This window comes from Pelophylax lessonae, assembly GCF_965119305.1.
Source record: "Pelophylax lessonae genome assembly, chromosome: 13".
NCBI classification, from domain to species: Eukaryota; Metazoa; Chordata; class Amphibia; order Anura; family Ranidae; genus Pelophylax; species Pelophylax lessonae.
The window spans coordinates 68,811,712-68,834,848 of record NC_138780.1 but is presented as its reverse complement, the minus strand read 5'-3'; the positions used below and the strand labels follow the sequence as shown (position 1 = coordinate 68,834,848).

Sequence of the window (23,137 nt, the reverse complement as noted above, 5' to 3'; positions counted from 1 at the left end):
GGTGCGCGTATCTCTAGTACTGGCAGTATTGCCAGTTCTTCCACTGCCATTTCCCTGACACCGTCCACCTAAACTGACAGGCCGGGCAAGGAGAGCATTAATCAGAGAAGCAGACAGAGGCCCATGGTAACTCTGGAGGAGCTGCAGAGATCCACAGCTCAGGTGGGAGAATCTGTCCACAGGACAACTATTAGTCGTGCAGTCCACAAATCTGGCTTTTATGGAAGAGTGGCAGGAAGAAAGCCATTGTTGAAAGAACGCCATAAAAAGTCCCTTTTGCAGTTGCAAGAAGCCATGTGGGGGACACAGCAAACATGTGGAAGAAGGTGCTCTGGTCATATGAGACCTAAAATGAACTTTTTCGCCTAAAAGCAAAACACTTTGTGTGGCGGAAAACTAACATTGCACATCACCCTGAACACACCATCCCCACTGTGAAAACATCGTGGTGGCAGCATCATGTTGTGGAAATGCTTTTCTTTAGCAGAGATCAGGAAAGATGGTCAGAGTTGATAAGAAGATGGATGGAGCCAAATACGGGGCAATCTTAGAAGAAAACCTGTTAGCATCTGCAAAAGACCTGGGGCAACGACCCTAAACATACAGCTAAAGCTACAATGAAATGGTTTAGATCAAAGCATATTCCTATGTTAGAATGTCCTAGTCAAAGTCCAGACCTAAATCCAACTGGCAATCTGTGGCAAGATTTGAAAATTGCTGTTTACAGATGTTCTACATCCAATCTGGCAGAGCTAGAGCTATTTTTCAAAGAAGAATGGGCAAAAATTTCACTCTCTAGCTGTGCAAAGCTGGTAGAGACATACCCGAAAAGACATGCAGCTGTAATTAATTGCAGAGAAATACCCCTTGAAAAAAAATAATGGAAATCAATTGCTTCCTGTGACCATCAATGAGTTTCTCTACTGGAATTTAGGGTCACTCTTCTTTCGCCAACTACTCCAGGTCTCTCAGATTGGAAGGGTTCCTTTTCCTAACCGCTGTTTTGAGACCTCGCCATAGGTGCTATACGAGGTTTAGATCTGGACTCGCTGCTGGCCAGTTCAGTACTCCTTCAGTGCTTTCTCTTAAATAATTTCTGGGTGCTTTTTGACGTCATTGTCCTGCTGTAACCCTACGACCTCTAACGGAGACCCAACTTTCTGACACTGGGCTCTACATTACACCTCAAATTTCTGTGGTAGTTTTCTTATTTTATAATGCCATGCACACGATCAAGACATTCTGTACCTAAAGCAGCAAAGCAACCCCAAAACATTAGTAAACCTCCACTATGTTTGACTAGGGACTGTATTCTTTTCTTCAAAGGCCTCATTTCTTTTTCTGAAAACAGTAGAATGGTGGGCTTTACCAAAGAGCTTTAATTTTGTTTCGTCAGGTTGCGGGTGTGATTTCAATATTGTCAAAACCTGTTAATTGATACAGGTGAGTTTTTATTTACAAATTACAGGAGCATCAAAAACTTGGAATGCAATTATTTCCTATAATTTTGAGAACAGGGGCATACACCAAAAACAGGCAGGCGTACACCTGTAGCTGCCACCCTGTCGCAGTATAGTGGTTAATTTAATTACCAATGGTATTTGTATTATGCAGCATGAGGTGGTTAATGTATTGCCACTGCTGGTCACTGATGAATTAGTGACCGACCAGTGGCAGTTAATTAATTAACACTGGTTGCACTGCTACTGGTTGCACTAATGCAGCACAAAGGGGTTAATTAACTGCCACTGGTCAGTCACTAATTCATCAGTGACCAGCAGTGGCAATACATTAACCCCCTCATGCTGCATAATACTAATACCATTGGTAAGCTCGCCTCAGCGTCCCTCCCCACCCCTGCCTCAGTGTCCCCCCCCCCCTGCCTCAGCGTCCGTCCCTCCAACCCCCCCCCCCCTGCCTCTGCGTCCCTCCCCCTGCCTCAGCGTCCCTCACAATCCCAATGCAATCTTCTTACTCTCAGCTCAAGTCCTCCGGTGTCCTTCCTTTCAAAAGACCTGCCTCTGGTCGGCGGCCCGCCTCCCGGTGATGTCACTACTACTACGATCTGTGCATGAATGAACTAACACACTGGGCGAACGGCCGCTAATGGCTATAACTATGTGAGCGCTTCACTTCCCTGTCAGCGGAGATACCTGCCTGATAGGGAAGTGAAGCGCTCACATAGTTACAGCTATTAGCGGCCGCTCGCCTGCCCGGTGTGTTAATTCATTCATGCACAGATCGCAGTAGTAGTGACATCACCGGGAGGTGGGCCGCCGGCCAGAGGCGGGTTTTTTTAAACCTGCGCTGCGCCCGCGGCGGCCATCTTTAGTATCGGCATATTTAACCCATTTTCGGCCGAAATGGAATAAGCCCATTTTCGGACGAAAATTTTGGTGGCTGAAATTTCGGTGCATCACTAGTAAAAATGATAATCTTTTACCTTTACAACCACTTTAACAGTGTCCCTTTTTGTGCATTCAGTTGTGATTTTTATAAACGTCAACTTTTCAAGCCCGGAAGAAGGGGGAGGCTTTTCCCCAACATGTGTTGCTGTATCTGATGCTCTGAAAGCAAAGTCCTTTGAGATGAACTTCCAGAGAGGAATATCAAATGTGGTGTGAGTAGTGAATTATAAGGGGATTTAAACAGCAGTGAGCTGTAGCTGTTTCTTGTAACATGTCCCTAATTTCTGAGAATCTCTTCCAGGTTACCCCTGGACCATGTCTACGGTCCCTGACCATCTTCTGTAAAATGCCTGTACTCTGCAACTGTTCACTCTAGCATTACATAGACATAGGTGTCTGTTAACGAAAGGGAGAAAAGCTGCGAGCCTCAGGTTTATGGCTGATCTCTGTAATGTGTCACCCTTTGGTAAGGTCAGGGACTTAACTTGAGACCCCTATATCAAGTGAGCTGGCCAGAATTGCTCTGCATGATTCCTGTGGCAGCTATAATATGATTCTTATACTTGTTTAGACTGTGCAATATATTTATCTGTGCAGTAAAAGAAGTATCCTCTTTCTCTCAAACTTCTATTTTCATAGTCTATCTTAAAATGCTAGCTACAAAATGGTGTCCCATAAAAAGAAAAACACTTGAATTGTTTCCATATTGAGTGAAAATGTCATTTTATGTGGATAATGAAGCACTGTGTGGAAACATGGTACATGTTGTAGTATGCACACCGGGGGACATACAATTTGTGTGGTCTGTGCACACATTGGTTTGAGACTTAAGCCTCGTACACACGCAACGATTGTTGGCCGACCGATCGGCCGTCTTTTGTCCAGTATTGTGTTGGTTGAAATGTGCTCTAGACTGCACATGAATTTTATCGTCCAACAAAAACCAACTTCAGAAGTGATGTCATGTGTTGGTTTGCTTTCTTTGTGTTCTTTCTTCTCTGAGCATGCCCAGTCTTGCTCATCACATTTTTGTCTGCCAAAATCTGTACTGACTGAAGAACAATCGGCCGTTCTGTTGACGGCCAACAAAAATTTTAAAGCATGCACACCAGATTTTGTTCGGCCGAAAAGTCGCAGTCGGTTGTCGGAAGCATCATACTAACAAGTCGACAATCGGACGTTGGCCGAAAATTCACGGCCAACAATCTGTACGTGTGTACGAGGCTTAAGGAGCCCATTTATATTAGGAGTGGATGGATGTTGGGACCCCTCCTGGTGTCACTTTGACACAGCTCACATCTAGCTTGTCAGTTGATACACCGTGAAAGGGTATGTTTTTGGCCACTAATTGATTGGGGTGCCCAAACATTGGCATCACACAGGGGTTCTTTGGTGACACCACATTGCCTTTCTTTCTGTGTAAGGAGAGCATGCAATAATCAGGCGTTGACTTGGCTTGAAGCTGTAGTTTAACTTAAGTGCCGGTTCACACTAGGTTGCTCCGACTTAGGGGGCGACCTGTGAAATCGCGTGCAGCGCGACTTCGGCGTGACTTGCATGGATTATATAAAATTAATGTCTATTCAAGTCGCTTCCAGGTCGCCCCGAAGTAGTACAGGACCCTTTTTCTAAGTCGGAGTGACTTGTGTCGCTCCTATTAGAACGGCTCCTGTACTACACGATAGGAGCGTGACGGACCACGACTTGTCAGGCTGAAAAGTCGCGGTCCAAGTCGGATCAATGTGAATGCGGTCTTAGACAAATCTGTCTTTCCATAATGCCTCATACTAGCTCAATCTTTTCACTAACTTCTATATCAGTATTATCAAAAAATAAAAAAAAGGCTTAGAAAATAACACACCGACCGTACATGTTGAAAGGCAGTGAAAATATTCAGTAAATGCATGTGTTTATTCTAGGTTTTTGCTAATAGACTTTACCATGGGTAAGCCATTAGCTAGGGTTGGTGGCTCTACTTGAGTTCCATTATAAAGGATCTTTGTGCACTAATATTTCCTTTCCATTCTTCTGTTAGAGAGGTTGGTTGTATGAACAGGATTCTGCTTTGCAGCCAGAGAACGCTGTTGCTGCTGCTACTGCTCAAGGGAGAGTTAACCGTAAAACATGCCACCATAACGGCAGCAATCATCTTAAACATAAGTAGGGCATTTAATGGATCTTTCATAACACCCGTTAACATTTAAAACTACCAATTGTAAACAACCCCATGGGTCGTAATGAAATGCAAGCATTTGCAGATTTACTGTAATATACTTAGAACTCCTCCTAATACCAGAAATCTGTTCCACTCAAAAAAATGACATTTGTTTCCCTCTTTATTAATCTTGAAGTAAAGGTCACATAGTATAAGTTTGAGCATGCTGTGGAAATGATAATAAGAGAGCCTACTGAGTGTCAGGACCCAAGAGAATGTTGGGAGGTTGTTTATGTGCATGTGTCTCATGAGCCATTGCTGAATGTTTCTTGGTGTGAAGTGAGCCTTCAGAGGACATTGCAGCCATTTCCTTGCCTGTCATAAGGTAAACTGCCATCTAATCTTATAATTGTGTCTCCAGCATGAGAGAGGATCGGATAAAATGTGTGCATTTTCTCTATTGATATCTCCTGGTATTTCAGTGTCCTTTATAAAAGTAACCTTTTGTCAAGGATGCTAGCCCTCTTGGAATGCACTAAAATATAAAAACAATAGAAGGCCGTTGTTTCTATTGTGCTAAAAAAATAGTATACTTAAATATTTTCCTACCATAGGTTTTCCTATCCAGGTGGCTTTTAGTCTCTTGATATTTGAAACACAAAGGTTGCAAGTGGTCCTGATTGCACCTTTTTGTATTATTTCTTCCTGTAGCTAGGCTTAAAATGGAAGTTCACCTTTTCACAAAAAATGAAAATGTAACCTAACCCCCTACAACCTAACCCCCCATCTCCCCCATTCCCCACTGCGCCTACTTCTGTAGGTGATTAGCTGTTACTACCCATGGAGCCGGTGCTCTGATCCGTCCCAGAAGAAAGAAGAGAAAGAGCGCAGTTTTCAAATCCCCTGACCGCTGCACCAGCTAACCATGGAAGAGGGGACCAAGGGGTGGGCAGGGCAGGGTATAGCATGTTAGTTAATCCTTTCTTTATTTATGAAAGGTGAACTTACACTTTAAAGCTGAACTCTGAAATAAGCAAATATTTTTTTAAAGACAAGAAGCGTGTGCTTTACTTGAAACGTAGGGGTTTATTTTAAAAACCATTGCATAGCAATTCACCCAGTGAAAGTGCATGTACATTTGTTCTGTGTTAGTGGGGCAAAAAATACTTCAACCACTTGCTACCCGCCCACCATCAAATGAAGGCCAGTGCCCCAGAATGGTGTCTATCATGTGCAGTGTGGCGATTTGGGCAGCGCCTGTGTTGCTAGGACAGGACGCGACCCCGATCTTGGTAAAGAGCCAATGACGTGGCTCTTTACCCATGTGATCGGCTGTGTCCAATCACATCCGGTCACATGTAAATGAGGAAGTGACGTTTATCGGCTCTCCTCGCCTCACACTGTCAAAGTGTGTGGCGAGGAGAGCCGATCAGCGGCTCCTCCTCAAAGGGGAGTCTAGGACAGGTAATCAGGGAACTGATCATCACTGCCCTGATTACAGAAAAGTAAAAAAACACAGTGCCCACCATCAGTACACACAATCAGTGCCCATAGTGCTGCCAGTCAGTATCAATCAGTGCCTGCTCATCTGTGGTGTCCATCAGTGCTGCCCATCTGCCCATCAGTGCCACCTCTCAGTGCCCATTAGTGCCGCCTCATCAGCGCACATCAGTGAAGGATAAAAATGAGTTATTTTCAAAATTTACAGACTGAAAATAGGAAAACTTTTTTTTTTTTTCCCAAATTTTTATGTAATTCTTTTTTTTTAGTAAGAAATAAAAAACCCAGCGGTGATTTATTAACACCAAAAGAAAGCTCTATTTGTGTGAAAATGATAAAAATTTCATATGGGTACAGTGTTGCATGACTGCGCAATTGTCATTCAAAGTGTGACAGCGCTGAAAACTGGCCTGGGCAGGATGGAGGTGAAAGGGCACTGTATTGAAATGGTTAAAGAGAATTGTGGGAATAGTAAAAAAAAAAAAGATAAACATACTCACCTGCCTGCTGGAGCAGCGGTGTGATGACTGCTCTGTGCTCGGCCCCTTCAGTGCTCACTGGAGCACCAGGCAAGAGATGAGGCAGGAGTGGATGGCTCAGGCTCTGAGCGCTGTGCTGAGAGGCTGAGCCAGCTGCCGGTCAGGCATGTGGTTGGATCCCGACAGTGGCTCTGTAACACAAGCCGACAACATGCTTTAGCACGCTATCGACTGATTCTGGATCACAGGAGAGCACAAGGGCACTTCTGGGATCCACAAGACAACTACGGGCAAAAAGCTTTGGCCATACTTCTCTATAGAATGAAAAAATAGAGCTTGATCACTAGATGAGAAATTTCTTCAATTCTAAGTGCCACCTAGTGGCCAAATGCAGTATAAGTTACATATAGCTAAATGAAACGAGATCTTATTGTTATAGGCAACTGTTCTACTGTCTTCCCTTTCACACAAGCGGACAGGTCAAGTCTGCCTGTCAGTTTTTTAGGCAGAGCTGATAAGACTCTCCATTCTCCTCTATGGAGCAGGGGATGTAATTGGACATTTGTCCGTTTACATCTGCTGATATCTGATCTGATCCTATCTGCTAAAAACAGACTGGTCTGTCTAGCGCAGTGATGGCGAACCTTGGCACCCAAGAGGTTTTGGAACTACAGTTCCCATGATGCTCATGCACTCTGCATTGTAGGTAAGCATCATGGCAAATGTAGTTCCAAAACATCTGGGGTGCCAAGGTTCACCATCACTGGGGCTCTGGTGGATCGAATGGCAATCAAGTGTATACTGACAGGCGGTCCGTTTGCATCCCACCACCCATAGAGGAGAGCGGTCTGTGTCTGTGTCTGGACCAGCCATACTCCTGCTCACCAGGGATCAGCAGACAGATTCCCCGCTGAGCAGAATGATTACTAACGGAGTCTGGAAGGGGCTTTTATGCCCCGTACACACGTGCAGATTATCTGCAGACTTACCAAAACCATATAATATGAGGTCAAACCTAAACACTTTAAATTTGTATGCAATCCGGCTGGCCCTTGCACTACATAGAAAAGGTAAATCTGCAGACAAAAGTCTGCAGATAATCTGCACGTGTGTACGGGGCATTAGTTTGCAAAATAAGCTTATTTATGCTACTCTGTCTGACCAATATGCATCAGGGCAACTGCTTGACCACTGTAGCACTGACTAGTACCGTAATTTCCAGCTTACACAATATTCCCTCAGGCATGAGATATGCATCCTCACATAGGTCCAAGTGGGACTGTTTGAACTTTGGAAATAGGATCAAAGCTGGGGTTCTGCTTTAAATGTGTTTATTGCTGGTTACTACAGTATGTATGTGTGTGTGTGTGTATATATATATATATATATATATATATATATATATATATATATATATATATTAGAGGTGCACCGAAATTTCGGCCACCGATAATTTCGGCCGAAAATGTGAGTATCCAATTTCAGCCGATAAGGGGTTAAGGATGCCGAAAATGTATGGCCGCTGATATTGGCCGGCCAGGTCCACTATCACTGCAATCCCCGGATTCAGGGGCGGTGTGCTGACAGTGTATCACTACATTCTGCAGTGTGACTCCTTCCAGCACAGTGAGAGTCAGTGAGAGAGCAGAGCTGTCAGATTGGAGCTCTGATGTCGGGGATGGGTGGGCTGAAATGTGGAGCTCCTCCTCCCTTCCATCCACAGCCAGTCAGCATGCAGTAAAACACTCCTCCCCCGCCCCTCTCCAGCCCGCCACATTTGACTGAGAGCACCAGCAGATAGCTGCACGGCAAGAAGAAGGTATGACTAGAATTAGAGCAATGTCACATTGGAATGCTGGTGGACTGCAGTGTGTTCCATATAGCTGTGTATTCAGGCATTGTGCAGGTTACCAATCCTCTCCCCTCACTGCTTATGTTTTATCTCCCTGAGCTGTACATTGCCTGATAACACTGATAAGAAGAAGACACTGCAGGAACACATGGCTGTTAACCATTTCAGCTTCCATTCAGCTAGTTTGAGCTCTGTGTGTGCTGCATGGGTTTTTTATTTTCTCGGCCTTTTGGCTAAGATCAAGTGTAGTATCTGTTCTTATCAGTGTTGGAATGGAACCTGAAGGTTAGTATCGGTGGTGGCCGAAGTATACCGGGGCGCTCTGGGCGTAACTGGAGGACCGGAGTAGGCCAGACCAGAGAAAGCCGGACGGTTCCAATGCCTTCCTGATTTGAATGGGTCCGCCCCTGTCAGTTTGAAGGGAGTGGGAAAGCCGGGCGACCACGGTTAGTACTGCTCCTGGATGTAATTGGTGGGAGTGCGGATGGTGAGGGGAAGGGCCTTTCCTCTTGGGTGAATTTGGCTAGAAGGGGGCCATTTTCTATACCCTCGAGGTTGGGCTCTCCCCGAGCTGTCTGCATTCCTGGCCTCCTGACAGGAAGGGCTACACTGGGTCTGGCCAGGGGCTGAGACCGAAGAAGCCCGTGGTGTACGTGCCCCTGGGGTGGCAGCCCAGGGGTGCCTCAATTTCACTGGTGAGGGGCAGCTCACCTGAGTTTTTGTGGCACCTTGGTCACTGCACCATCACACTTTTTCAAGCACCTGCCTCTTGGGGTGGGCCTTTTGGCCAACACCAGAGGAATTTTTTTATTCCTGGCCGGGGGGCCTGCCAAGGTTTTTGCACTTTGGCACTACCCTGCACTTCTCCACTTCCCTTTTCCCCACTCTGTTTTTTCTTTGTTGTGTGTCACGTTTGTCCCTTTTGGTTGAGCACTTGCACGACTTGGATGGCGTAGGTCCTCAGGCCTGCCCTGAAAGTCTTGGGAGGGGGTGGATATGGCCTTTTGGCTTAGTTCGCCCTCTCCCATGGGGTCTCCCTTCGGGGGAGCCCTACCTAGTACTCGGGGTGGGCTGTTTCGGCAGTCCCCCTGAAGAATGGGGTCTGCCTGGCTTCGGCTGGGTGGACCTAAGTGAGTACCTCAGTCCCTGTCAGGAGCTTCGCGCCCCGGGGGATCAGGGTCAGGGCCCTTCCTCTTCGGAGGAGGGCCATGTGTGTGCGCCTTGTGCACTTTTTGTGTGTCCACGTTTGCGTGTGTGCACTTTTTTATGCACCGGGTGTTAAGTCTTTTGAGTGTGTTTCACACACCACGGGCTTTAAAAAAAAAAAAAAAAAAAAAATGGGTTTTTTATTTTATTTTTGGAGGATTTACTGTTATTTCGGGTAGAAGCTTCACAAACCCATTACCTGTTTACTGATCTCCACTAATCTTGAGCAGTTAACTGTTTGTAAGACAATTTTTATTTTGGAAATTGGATGTGCTGCTGTCTTCTGTCACTTTTACTGACTTGATCTTGCACAGCTGTTTTAAATAGAGTGGAGCAGCCCTGCGATACTATACTGATGAATGATACTCTACCAATGGTATTAGTATTATGCAGCATGAGGGGTTAATGTATTGTCACTGATGCATTAGTGACTGACCAGTGGCAGTTAATTAACCCCTTTGTGCTGCATTAGTGCAACCAGTATCAGTGCAACCAGTGTTAATTAACACTGATACTGGTTGCACTAATGCAGCACAAAGGGGTTAATTAACTGCCACTGGTCAGTCACTAATGCATCAGTGACCAGCAGTGGCAATACATTAACCCCCTCATGCTGCATAATACAAATACCATTGGTAATTAAATTAACCTCTTGCCAACCCGTCACAGTACATATACTACATACTAGCTACAAGTGTACATTGCTGCCTGTTTCTGTCGTATGCCCCTGTTCTATCTATTTTAAAATCATTTGGGGGAAAAAAAGTCATTTTCTGGGCATCCTGCATTTTCGGTTTCGGCCCAGAATTTACATTTCGGTGCATCCCTAATATATATATATATATATATATATATATATATATATATATATATATATATAATTTTTATTTATTTTCTTGTTCCTGGATTTAAAAAGGTTTTTAAGTAAATGTAAATGTTAATGGTGGCCACTGGTGTCCTATTAATATACTGACGTATATCCTATGGCTTATTGGAACTATAAGTCATTTGGATAGAGCTTTTGAGCCTTTCAGCGGGCTTCACTTGTATAACTGAACTTTTCTCTGTAGCCTCAGTAATCTGACACTGCTCATGCGTTCTTTCTGACTGACAGAGCAAGCTGCGGATCATCTCGCTGGTCCTGTGACATGAGCAGTTTCATACGGCTGGCCACAATATCCTTACCGTTTGGACTCCTGTTCTCAAGAGCCATGGCTTGGACATCAAGTGGGAAAACACACAGCGATCTTGTTAACAATCTTAGAAGTAAGTGGTAGTCTGTTTATTTGGATAATAAAGTCTAATTAGGAACAAACGTATCACATGTATGAAATGATTAAAGAATAGAATGTGCTGCACTGTGATCCTTAACTGCTCTGATAAAAATACATCTCCAGAGTTTGATGGATGAATTGTATAAACTTGTGTCTGAGAATCTCCATGTGAAATGATTAGTTATTTGGTAGTATTGCTTTCTGTTTTTACTTTCTTTTTTTTTTATATCAACCTTTTGTATTTAAGGACGTAGAACACACTTGGCTGTATGTGAAATCAGACAATAAACTGATAATGCTATCCAGAAAGGAATCCAACTAAGTTCAGTTTTTCAGGCGGACCTGATTGGACCCTCCAGTCTCCCCTATGGAGCGGTAGATGTCGGCAGACATATGGTCGCTGACACCCGCCGCTATCCGATCCGATCCTGCCTGCAAAATCCAGACAAATGGTGGTCCTATTTTCCATCCATCGATCGAATAGGATTTCGATGAAAACGGACAGGCGGTTCCTTTCCATCTGATTTCCCCATAGAGGAAAGTGGGACTGTGTCCATCTCTGCTCTGCACAGCGGAGCAGACAGGCCCTGTCATCCACCTGCTCAGCGGGGATCAACGGAGCGATCCTCCGCTAAGGAAGCAAAATCCACATTCAGGAGGCGCCCGTGTGAAACGGGCCTAAGTCCGAAACTCCCCACTGTCTAATCAAAGCTGAACTCCAGGTTTACCTTCAGTTGCACAGGCCCCTCGCCTGTACTGAAATAGCTTACTCTAATTTCACTGTACACTGTGAGCATTTAACAGTGTGCATTAAAGGCTGCACAGGCCAATTAGAGCCTGCCTCATTTCCTGGCTTTGGAACATCCAGCATCATCTAGCTCTTTCCTCCCAAGCTGAAGATTTCCTAGCCCTCACATTTTATTAATTGGATTCAAATGTTTTCATTGGTGCATCACATAGGGATGTTACCTAGGGCAGTCTGCATGCAAATGCGGTCTGCCAAGGAACACCTACTCCTCCAGACTGACACCTACCCATCAAGGCATTTTGATATTTGCCTAACTCCTCCCAACAGCCAGACGACTGCTTGCATCAGAGCTGAGGGCTCTGGAGAGTGGTACTTCTGCAGGGTGCTGGGATGTTTTCAGGAAGCTATGTACAGCACCCTGCCAGGCACTTCCACCAGCCATGATCTTTCCAGAATATAGGCAGATTAAACTTTGGCCTTAAAATACAAATAAAGGATCCTATATGACATTCTAAAAAATACCAAATCCAGATACTAGGTGTGACCAGGTGATTGGCAAGCTACAGGCTTAACAATGTTGACAATCACACCCCCTGCAACATTTAGCCTAGGACTAGGTTCACACTTTTGCAGTGTGGGGAATGACGTGATTCGGACAGGAATCGCACTGCATTCCTGTTAAAATCACATGTGGTTCTTTGCAGTGCAACTTTTGTATGGCTCAAATTGCAACCCGCATGTTTTTTTTTTTTTTTGCCGCACTGGAATTAGATCACATGGGTGATCACACCTATGTTATCCAATTCTACCAATCGCACTGTGTTTTGTGAAATGTTTTTGGGTTGATGTTGAGTTAACCTTGACACCCGCAGCAGTTAACATGAACAGAGTGCGATTTTTGATGTGGTGCGGGAGAACCACAGGAATTGCTGCGCCGCATCAATGTGAATCAGGGCTCATTCTTCCCACTGTAGTGCAAGCAGGCACAGACTACATGCTCTGAATAAGGCCCCTTTCACACTATCTGTCCATCGGACAGATTCCGTTTTTCTCAGCGGGGGATCGAGCCGCCGATCCCCCGCTGAGCAGCAGGAGGACAGCTGTGTCTCTGCGCTGTGTGCGGAGATACAGCTGTCAGTTCCCCATGCATCTCTATGGGGGAAATCGGATGGAAACGGACCGTCGGTCCGTTCTCATCCGATCCGATCCGCTGGACGGATGGAAAATGGGGTTTCCACCCGTCCAGATTTGACGGATCGGGTCGGATGTCAGCGGACATGTCTCCGCTGCCATCCAATGCCCCATAGGAATGCATGGGGGGACCGTTCAGATCCGCCAAAAAAACAGACAGGCGGATCTGAACAGTCCGCCTGTGTGAAAGGGGCCTTAATCAGCAGTGCAGCATGGGTTTGGACCCTCACAGGAAGCTGAATTAGGTGGGCTCCAGTGGCAGGATAAACAGGTGTTTTTGGGACTTTGCAAAGGAAACCTGGTGAAAAGGGAAAACCGTAAGTGAAGAGGCACTTATAAATTGCAGCAGCAAATATTCGGTAGGAGGGTATGGGTAAAAATATAAGGGGTATATTTATAAAGCGTTCTCCAAACATACACTGCAAGTGAATCTTCCAGGTGCACATGATTTATTCACCATCAGTGAATGTTTGGTGACAGTAATATTTACTGCTTTTTATATATACCCTTAAAGAGTAACTCCACTTTGGTTGAGAAAAAAAACACACTCAAACACAAACTTTGTTGCAGATTCCTACCTTTTGTTATTCTGAGGCAAGAGCTGTTTGTGTCTATGTGCACAGTGAATCTGTATGGAAGTGGTTTTATAATTATCAATCAGCTGCTGCACCTGCAGGGCTCTAATGAGGAAACTTGCAGGGTCTGCATCCTTTTAGATGTGATTTCCCTTTTAGCGTATCTCACCAAAAATGACATTTATGTTGCAGGGAATGCTCGAAATTGGATTTGTATCTTAGTGCAGACTTCTGGGAAAATCAGTAAGCCAATCACAAAAGCAGGCATTGACATATCTGGGCGGCGTTCTGTACACATTCTGTGTATAGAACTCCTATAGGTAGCCATATTGCAATGGCTACCTATAGGAGTAGGTAGCCATTGCAATATGGCAGAAAATTACAGTGCTGCAGAATGAAAAGGAAAGGTAATTTTTAATAACATTTAATCACAACATGACTTGTTTCACAATTGTTATATATTTTTTTATTTGCTCATTTTTTTTCTTACAAAAATGGAGTTGCCCTCCTAAAAAGAAGCATACAACATATTGCTGCTTACCAGTCCTTAGCTATAGTGTACATTGGTGTGCTTTCTAGACTTTTCCTGTATTGTCACCTGGTGATCTTGCCAGCAACACTTCCTATTTTACTGTGATTACACTTACCCCCTGTACTTTTATCTGAGGAGGAGCAGCATTGTCAAAGTAAACTTCAAATGTTCTGCTTTACTCAATATATGCAGTCCTAAAATCATTAATTCAGACATGTATTCAAAGTGAATAGATCTTGCAGCTCCTGTAAAAGCACAGAAGCTTGCCAGAAACCAGAAAGCAAGCTACTCACTAGGAGGGGAACCTCTGGGTGAGTCTAGGATGGAAAAGGACTTGGGGGTACTGGTAGACAACAGGCTTGGCAGTGACATGCAATGCCAAGCCGCCGCAAGCAAAGCCAACAGAATACTGGGTTGTATAAAAAAGGGGATTCACTCCAGAAATAAAGAGATTATTCTCCCACTCTACAAGACTCTGGTCCGGCCACATCTAGAGTATGCTGTCCAGTTCTGGGCACCGGTCCTCAGGAAGGATGTGCTGGAACTGGAGAAAGTCCAGAGAAGGGCAACAAAAATAATTAGGGGAATGGAGGACATCAGCTATGAGGAAAGACTACAAGTACTGAACCTATTTTCTCTGGAGAAGAGACGATTGAGGGGGGATATGATATCAATGTACAAATACTGGCAACCCTAGCATATGGAAAAACCTATTCAGAGAAAGGGAATACAATAAGACACGTGGCCACTCACTAAAACGAGAGAAAAGGCGGTTTAACCTTAAAATACGTAGGGGGTTCTTCACTGTCAGAGCAGTAAGGATGTGGAATTCTCTTCTGCAAACAGTCGTATCAGCAGGGAGCATTGATAGTTTCAAAAAAACTATTAGATGGGCACCTTAAAGACCTCAACATACAGGGGAATACAATGTACGGTTAACAGCAAACACACACATCATAGGTTGAACTGGATGGACGGATGTCTTTTTTTCAACCTCACTAACTATGTAACTATGTAAGGAAGGATTGCTCCTAGGAACCTTAAAGTGCATTTCAAATTTTGCAGCAAAATTGGGATAATACCTTCTTTATATATATTACAGGTTTCCATTTACATAGCATAATAATAAAAAAACTTTGAAACTTGCTGCTTGTATTTTAAGTGCTCAACTATGCCTGCCCTCTCCACTTAGCCGCTCCATTTATAGAAGCTGTATTACAGCTTCTATGAATAAAACTGCATCTATGAATGGACGGGATGTATATTTCAACCATCTGCCCATCCTTCATTCATTTAACTGTAGTACAGCTTCTATGATTTAAACATCTGGGCAGCTGGTGGGATAATACCTTATTTATATATATATTACGGGTTTCCATTTACCTAGCATAATAATAATGAAAACTTTGAAAATTGCTGCTTGTATTTTAAGTGCTTGAACTATCTACCTAGCTTCCCCCTATGTAATGTTAAGGAGTAGGCTGTGGAGTACAATTTACCATAATTACCCCTGTCCAGGCAGATCGCATTATCGGTTGTAAACTAGATTGGTGGAACATTTGACGGCCCCCTTTGTTCTATTTAACCCCTGCCGCTCTGGAAGATTACAGGGGGGGGGGGGATGGGCATGGAGGGAGTAGAAGTTGACCTAATAGAGGGGACATCAGCACAAGAAATACATCTGGCTACTGAGTTTAAGTTATGTTCCTTGTGGTGAGTTTTCAGTTTTTAATTTTGGCTGCACTTAGACTTTAAAAAATACAGTGTTTATAAGGAAATAGGAAATATAGTTTTATAAAGTGTTCTATTAATCTTAATTGGTTTATTCAAAATGTCCCTAATGTTGGTTTTCCATTCTTCCTTCTTCTGAAGAGCCGTAATACATTTATGAGTATGAGGTTATAATGGCAGCACCTGCCACCATTCATAAACTCTGCACACTGATGAGCCTCGTCTCCTGCACAACCTGCATACTAGCACAATGCACCTTAGATTGTAAGCTCCTTGAGGGCAGGGACTGATGTGAATGTACAATGTATATGTAAAGCGCTGCGTAAATTGACAGCGCTATACAAGTACCTGAAATAAAATAATGCAGACATCCTCAGAACTCATCTATCACATTGCACAGCAGATCCAGTCCTTAATACAGTAATGACAACATATACACTATATAGTATAGCTGCCATCGCTATAGTGGTGGCCTGCCACTCTGGCAGCATAACAGAAGAGTTTGAAAGTTCATATAATCTCAACATTTTAAAAGGTACATTTGACACAGAGAAAAAAAGTAGGGAAGGTGGAATGAAAGGAGTGGAGTGAGAAGGCAACTCTGACCCCTGATGCTGACACCTGGTAAGGTTGATTGTGGTTTAATGGATTATCCGTTGGATCAACCATGGTTTGCTGGATTAAAAATTCTAAAATTTGGACTCATTCATACAGGTGCTCAGCCCCACTGTTAGTACAAAAAGTAAACAGACAGCCCATGTAACATGAATGGATATGCACAGGCTCTGTACCCAGGTTCATTGATCTGTCTTTATGTACCTGTTGTACTAGGCTGTGTAGGTTAGTCTGTACAGCCAATATAGAACTATTCAATTTATATAGACTGGCTGCATGCAGCTTAGCACTAGTACAAAAAAGTTTTTGGAAAAAAAAAGAACAAAAATTAAACAAACGGCTCTTCACGCTGCACGAGGCTGAGCGCCTGTGTGAATGAAAGGGAAATGTTGGAGTTTTGTATGACAAATAACTATGGTGTGTCCTAAAATGGACACTGTACATACAGAGAAACTGCAATGACAGGTGAATCTCACCCTCTGCATCTGCTATATCAAGGAACTGTGAGCAGCCAGCAAATGTATGGAGCAATGAATTCTTTCTGCAGCAGCTGAGCTGGTCAGAAAATCTGATCATATTTATACGTTAGCCAAACACAGTACAACATGTTGTAAATTCCAGGCCGTTCTCTGATTTCTACCTTGCTGACATGGCTTTTTCTTTTCATTTTAGAGAATGGAGTTATCCGCACTCAGCGTGTGTTTGATGCTCTAATGGAGACAGACCGAGCACATTATATCCAAAACTTCCCATATATGGACTCCCCACAGAGTATAGGTAGGACACCTGATTATCAGACACTGGGGAGGAACTTCAATAAAGTTGCATCTCCGCTTATCTGGCCTTCTCTGCTGTTGTAAACCGTGTTATGCCTAATTAAAAAAACATTTGCGATAGTTTTGGTTTTGACAGTGACTCATGCACCAAATTCAGGTAGTTCTGATTTGCTCCACTTCTTCTACATTGTGGCGCAACACCTGCAGAAATTGCAAAATAAAATGCAGGCAGTTCACACTAATTAAAGCCTCGTACACACGCACCAATTGTTGGCCGACCGATCGGCCGTCTTTTGTCCAGTGTTGTTGTGTTGGTTGAAATGTGCTCTAGACTGCACACAAATTTTGTCGGCCAACAACAACCAACTGCAGAAGTGATGTCATGTGATGGTTTACTTTCCGTGTGTTTTTTCTTCTCTGAGCATGCCCAGACTTGCTCATCTGACTTTTATCGGCCGAAATCTGTACTGACTGACGAACAATCGGCCGTTCTGGTGACGGCCAACAAAAATTTTATAGCCTGCACACCAGATTTTGTTCGGCCAAAAAGTCGCAGTCGGTTGTCGGAAGCATCATACTAACAAGCCAAAAATTGGCCGATCGGACGTTGGCCGAAAATTTACGGCCAACAATCGGTGCGTGTGTATGGGGCTTAAGACCAGGGACAGATTTCGCATGTGTTTCAGAAGTGATGCCGCATGCGCCTAATTCTAGTACAAGTTTTAGACAAGCACATGAATTTGGGGCTTGCTGCTCCACTTTTCAGATGCATGCGAGACACTTTTGCGAAATCTGTCTGTGGCAGTCTTTATGAATTCCAGGAACTGTGTCTAATGTTGTCAGTTCAGAATTGTATTTTATGTTGTGTTGTGTTTTTATGAATTATTGAATATTAAAACAGCTCATGTTTCTCCAATTGTACATATTATAGACTAGTTCTACAGTAGAATGTATGTAAAGGCAACATTAAAAAAAAAAAATATTTAGTACATCTCTGCAGTATATGCACATTTGCCCATGTTTTATCCTTTTACACATTGTGCAAGTACATAAAAAAATAACTTCTTTAATCAGAAATACTGTATATCATGCTCCTACCTTTTTTTTCATTTGCCCATGTTTTATCCTTTTACACATTGTGCAAGTACAGAAAAAAATAACTTCTTTAATCAGAAATACTGTATATCATGCTCCTACCTTTTTTTTCATATGACAAAAAAAGATCTAAATTCCTAAGCATGTGATGTCAGCCCTGCCTACTTAATTTTCTGTTGGATAACAGAGCACAGACCTCTCCCCTTTCCCACTCCTTCATCATTTCCATAGCCCTTCGTTGTGCAGAGGTAGAGAATACAGAAATGTATAAGCTCAAGATTTCTGGCAAAAGCAAAAATGTTTGCATTTATTGAACAGATAAAACAAGGCAGTGAAATTTCACTGACCAAAATGGAGCTAATAAGAGCAGTTCATTGTTCTAAGATTTACATACACTTTAATTATATGATCCTGTGCTCATACTGTGTCTTCACCCATTTAATTAAACCAGTAATCAAAATGAAAGAGCAACAGCCAGAAAAGATTTATTAAACATGTAGAAATGTCATTCCTATTTTATCAGATAAAATGTAAGCATCAATACAGTAATTTTTATCTTCTGTTATACCTTATTAAAAACAAACCTTTTAATTTTGCTTCGATAAGTTCTTGGGTTTGAACAAATATGAAGGACAAAGTGTCAGTTACAGTGCGGGTTCTCACATCGCATCTCTCTCAGGCAGTTCACACTGTTCTCTGCAAACCGCTGCGTGTGTCAATATAAAGTTAATGACTCCAAATGGGTTTGTAGATTGCAGTGCAAACTGAAATCGGACAGGAATCGGATTCCAGTGCAGACCAAAAAAGGCTCCTGCACCATTTTGGTGCGAATGCGATACGATTTCAGCCATACAGTTTGTGTTTGACTAAATTTGCGTCGCACAAGCATCGCATGGGATGTGCACAGCAATGCGGGGGAAATCACATGCGATGTCTGGCATCGCAGTAGTGTGAACCCAGCCTAAATGTACAAAGTTGATAGAAATATCTGTTAAGTATGGGTAACGTTTTGATGGTTACTTGGACGCTGACATTTCTTGCTCTCCCTGTGAAAGCAGTGTTCTCTTTGCAGAGGTCTGACATGCTTTCCACTAAGTCAGAGCTAGAAATTTATGGTTTGCAGATCTATGGGTCTGACTCAGTATGTGGTTGTCTGACCTCTACAAAGATGACACTGCTTCCGCACAAATAGCAAGGGTCCTTCTCTGCAATGTCGGGGTTATTGGGGGTTGATTAAAATAATAGGTAAAAAGAAAAATGATTTTTAAAAGCCATGTATATTTCATATTATGCATAAGAGATTCTGAATGGTGCTGCATGGCGTCCATCTTGTTTTTAAGGTGAAATAGAGTTCATATATACTTGTTAAACAAAATGTCTCTCACAGGCTTACAAGGGGTCTATGGTTTCAACAGAGATCTTTGTATTTCTATGTAATCGTAAATAAGATCCCTTTTGACATCTCGATCAGATAAAACTTAGTCAGTCTGACGCTATGTTAAAGGGGGTGATATCTCAGTCTGTCTATAGGTATTTAACAATAGACAATGGCTCAGTGTTTTTCAGCATACATTTAAAGATGAACCATATAAGTTTTCATAGATACATTATTATATGTGAGAAGATATTAGCTATAATTATATCATTATATTATGTAAGGCATATACATATATATTTAGGAACATTGTGTCACGTTTTAGGTTTATATTCTCATAGTAGTATCTTACTTAGACTTAAAACTAAAGTGAAAACGAATTACTTCATGTTAAGGCATGTGGTAGGAGTGTTTATATAAGAATTGCTTTGGACTGGTTTAGTGCTCAAGGTGTCGTAAATATTCCCAAACCTAGACTATATCTGACAGCCCTTTGGCATGGTCAAATAAGTAATTGCTTTTCACTAGCCGACAGGTCAGAGGTCATGAGATAAGAAGGATGGGTAATTGTTTCAAATTATGTTAAATACAAAATCTAATGAACGGTACGATACTGCCCTCTGGAGGCGAAATACCAGGTGCAGTCTTGAGATAATTTTAGATATTCCAATATAAAAATATTATATTGTGTTAAATAATATAATTATTGGAATGGCATTACTTGCCCAGGTGAATTATGGAGATACAGGTGGACATTTATGTATGTACTGGAAGTCTGGACAAAGTTTTATGTTGTGTTATATGATTAATCTCACATTTAGAGAAATCATTTAACTTTATTATCCAAGTATGGGGTTAATTATCAAAAGAGGTGTGTCTCTGACTTCACTAGTTTAGGTATAGAATATCCCGACCAATAGGGATAATGTTTCATCCCTCTGGGTTTAACTTATGGTAATTTTTATAGCTCTTTGTTCTTACCATATAAAAGACCAACCCAGATGAGAGAGAGGACACATCACTTTACACTACTGACAACACACCTCACACTTACACCACACACGTTATTACATTTTTCAATAGACTCATCCAGACATCCACATCATTCATCTGAAACTTGAAGGGAATCCACCATCTTAAGAAAGGCGTCCATCTTAGGACTCTGGTAAATGGTAAATATGCCTTGTTATGTTATTTGATTTTATTCAACAATTGTTTATTCCTTCCTTATATGTTTTATATTGCATATTTAAGGGTAGTGAGATTACAATCCCAGCCGTATAAACCATGGTAGATTTTTCTCTAAAAAGCTGATTTTTGTTTTTATACATTTTATCAATATCAGATTTAGTGCATTATTTGCAATTTTAAGTCTTCTGTTTTGCATGGCTTATTCTCACTCATCTGCAGTGAAGTGACTTTTGGGCTATGCATTACGCAGACCATTGTAGTCTGTTTATATAGAACATTAATTTATGGCTTATACTATTCCTGGGAAGAAATGGTAATCTTGCTTTCGTTTTACTTTCGTTTTACTTTCACTTTGTTTTAGTTTCACCTTCATTATTGAGCTAAACATCACATTGCATTGATTATTTGAAGTTAGTATTTTTCTGAAGAGTTATCTTTTTGTGTCACTTCTTGTTTGATCATACATTGTGTTTGCATGTCTTGAGAGTAAATATTTTTATATATATTCCACGTTGTAGACTGTACTCACTAAGATTGGTATATGCTTTTAAAAAGAAATTAATCAATTAAAAAGAATTCACGACATTGATTTATGGCAATAGGTGAAGACTCTCCTTTTTCACAGATCTTTGCTTATTAACCATAAATAAATACACTGCTATATTCAGAGCAGTATAAATATTCTGACATAAGTACGAGCGCGAGATATTTATTATTAAATATTCTTACAGCAACATTCTGGCTGGGGGGCAGGCAGTGGCTGCTTTCCAAAGAAATCATAGTGTAAGGCCTCATACACATAAGACTTAAAAAACGCAGCTTTTACCGGCATTTTACTTTTTTCAGCCTCCAAACGCCCCTCTGTTAGCTTATGTGGCCATGCACACGTGGATGTTTGCAGGCAAATTAGAGAAGGAGCATTTAAAGCACGTGTCAAACACAAGGTAATTTTATGTGGCCCTCACACCTCTCCTGCAGCTGCGCACCCCCTCGTCTTTGCCTCAACCCTGTCTCAGCAGCTTTTAGCAGAGAGGAGGACAGAACTCCTCCACCAGATCATGCACTTCTCTGTTCAGCTGCGGAGAGCTTCCTCTCTCTCTGTGTCCCTCCATCTCAACAGTCGGCAGCAGAGAGGACAGAACTCCTACAGATCCTGCGCCTCTCTGTGTAGCTGCATCACCCTTCATCTCCACCTCCCCTGGTCTCAGTATTCAGCAGACTCCGGGCACCTAACTCCAGCACTCCTCTGGTCCTCTTTCAGACCCTGCGCTTTCTGCTCCCCAGCTCTATCCCCAGCTTCTTCCTGGCAGCAGAAGAAGGTAAGGAAGGTGCACTGTGATTTTAAGGGGGGTGGAAGACTCTTGACTTCTGTTGGTGGAGGGGGGCTCTTGACACAGGGCCGGGACAAGGGGTGGGCAGGAGGGACGGCTGCCCTGGGCGCAATACTTTATTACAGGGATGTGGGCGCCCTTACCCTAGCCTTTAGGAAAGGGGGGGCGCAGTTTGGCATCTTTGCCCTGGGCGCTGGATGGCCTTGTCCCGGCACTGTCTTGACATCTGCCAATAATTATTAAGAATAATACAATTCTATGCCAGTTGAATAGATGCATCTCATACAGCTTGTATCATTCACAAGAAACATGATTGGAGACTGCTCAGACAGAACATTGCATAACCATGTTCTGTTTGAGCAGTCTCCTATAAAGTTTCTTGTGGGAGATACCTGATACCAGCAGTTTGCGACCCTCCTTTTTAGGTTTGCATCATCTGCTACAGGAGTGTGAGTGGGCTGTGTGACAATCTGCACCTGCCCTTTGCAGCTTAAGTCTTCAGTTATTACTAAAACCAGTAATAATCAAATGCAGAGGGAATTTTTTTTTAATAATCAAAGTTTTTATTACATTTTCGAGCAGTACAAAAGTGAAAAGGGGAGTAGAAGATGTTAGTTACTAAAAATAACAGTTATCATTCAACATACCACTTTAAATGCTTGAATATACTGAACTAAAAATTTAGTGAGAAGTATGTCTTAGCGTCTCCATGACTGCTTATGTCAAGTAGAGCATTACAACAGTTTAGTGCAATATACATAACAATACGGAGATCCATGGGACAATCGTTATGCAAATTAAATCAATACAGGTTACAAATATGACCTTAAACAGGATATCGTACATCAATCTCTGCCATTTCCCGTATCAAACAGAAGTCAGAAAAGTTTGATGTAGTCTTTTTAAAAAAAAAAAAAAACTGTGGTAAAGCAACGGGGACTGTATGTAGTAGATACACTATTCTCGATAGGATTATCATTTTGAGTACATTCACCCTCCTGAACCAAGTCAGAGGGTAGGCCTGCCAAACTTTCAACAAGTCCTCCGTCACTGTGTCCAATAGCCTACCAAAGTTTGGGTGCTCTAGAAGTTTTGGGTCTGGT

The 23,137-nt window shown here is 42.6% G+C and overlaps 1 protein-coding gene across 2 annotated transcripts in view; it reads left to right on the top strand.

Moving 5' to 3' along the window:
* Positions 1-23,137, top strand: part of LOC309543350 (protein-L-isoaspartate(D-aspartate) O-methyltransferase-like) — a 128,948-nt gene that overhangs the window by 10,793 nt on the left and 95,018 nt on the right. Inside the window, exons 2-3 of one of the 2 annotated variants that reach the window (XM_082242818.1) lie at positions 10,671-10,866; positions 16,939-17,043. In XM_082242818.1, coding sequence (XP_082098944.1) covers positions 10,749-10,866; positions 16,939-17,043 — 223 coding nt within the window. In that variant the 5' untranslated portion in view covers positions 10,671-10,748. The remainder of the gene's footprint in view (positions 1-10,670; positions 10,867-16,938; positions 17,044-23,137) is intronic. The other variant, XM_082242817.1, reaches the window with a different exon arrangement.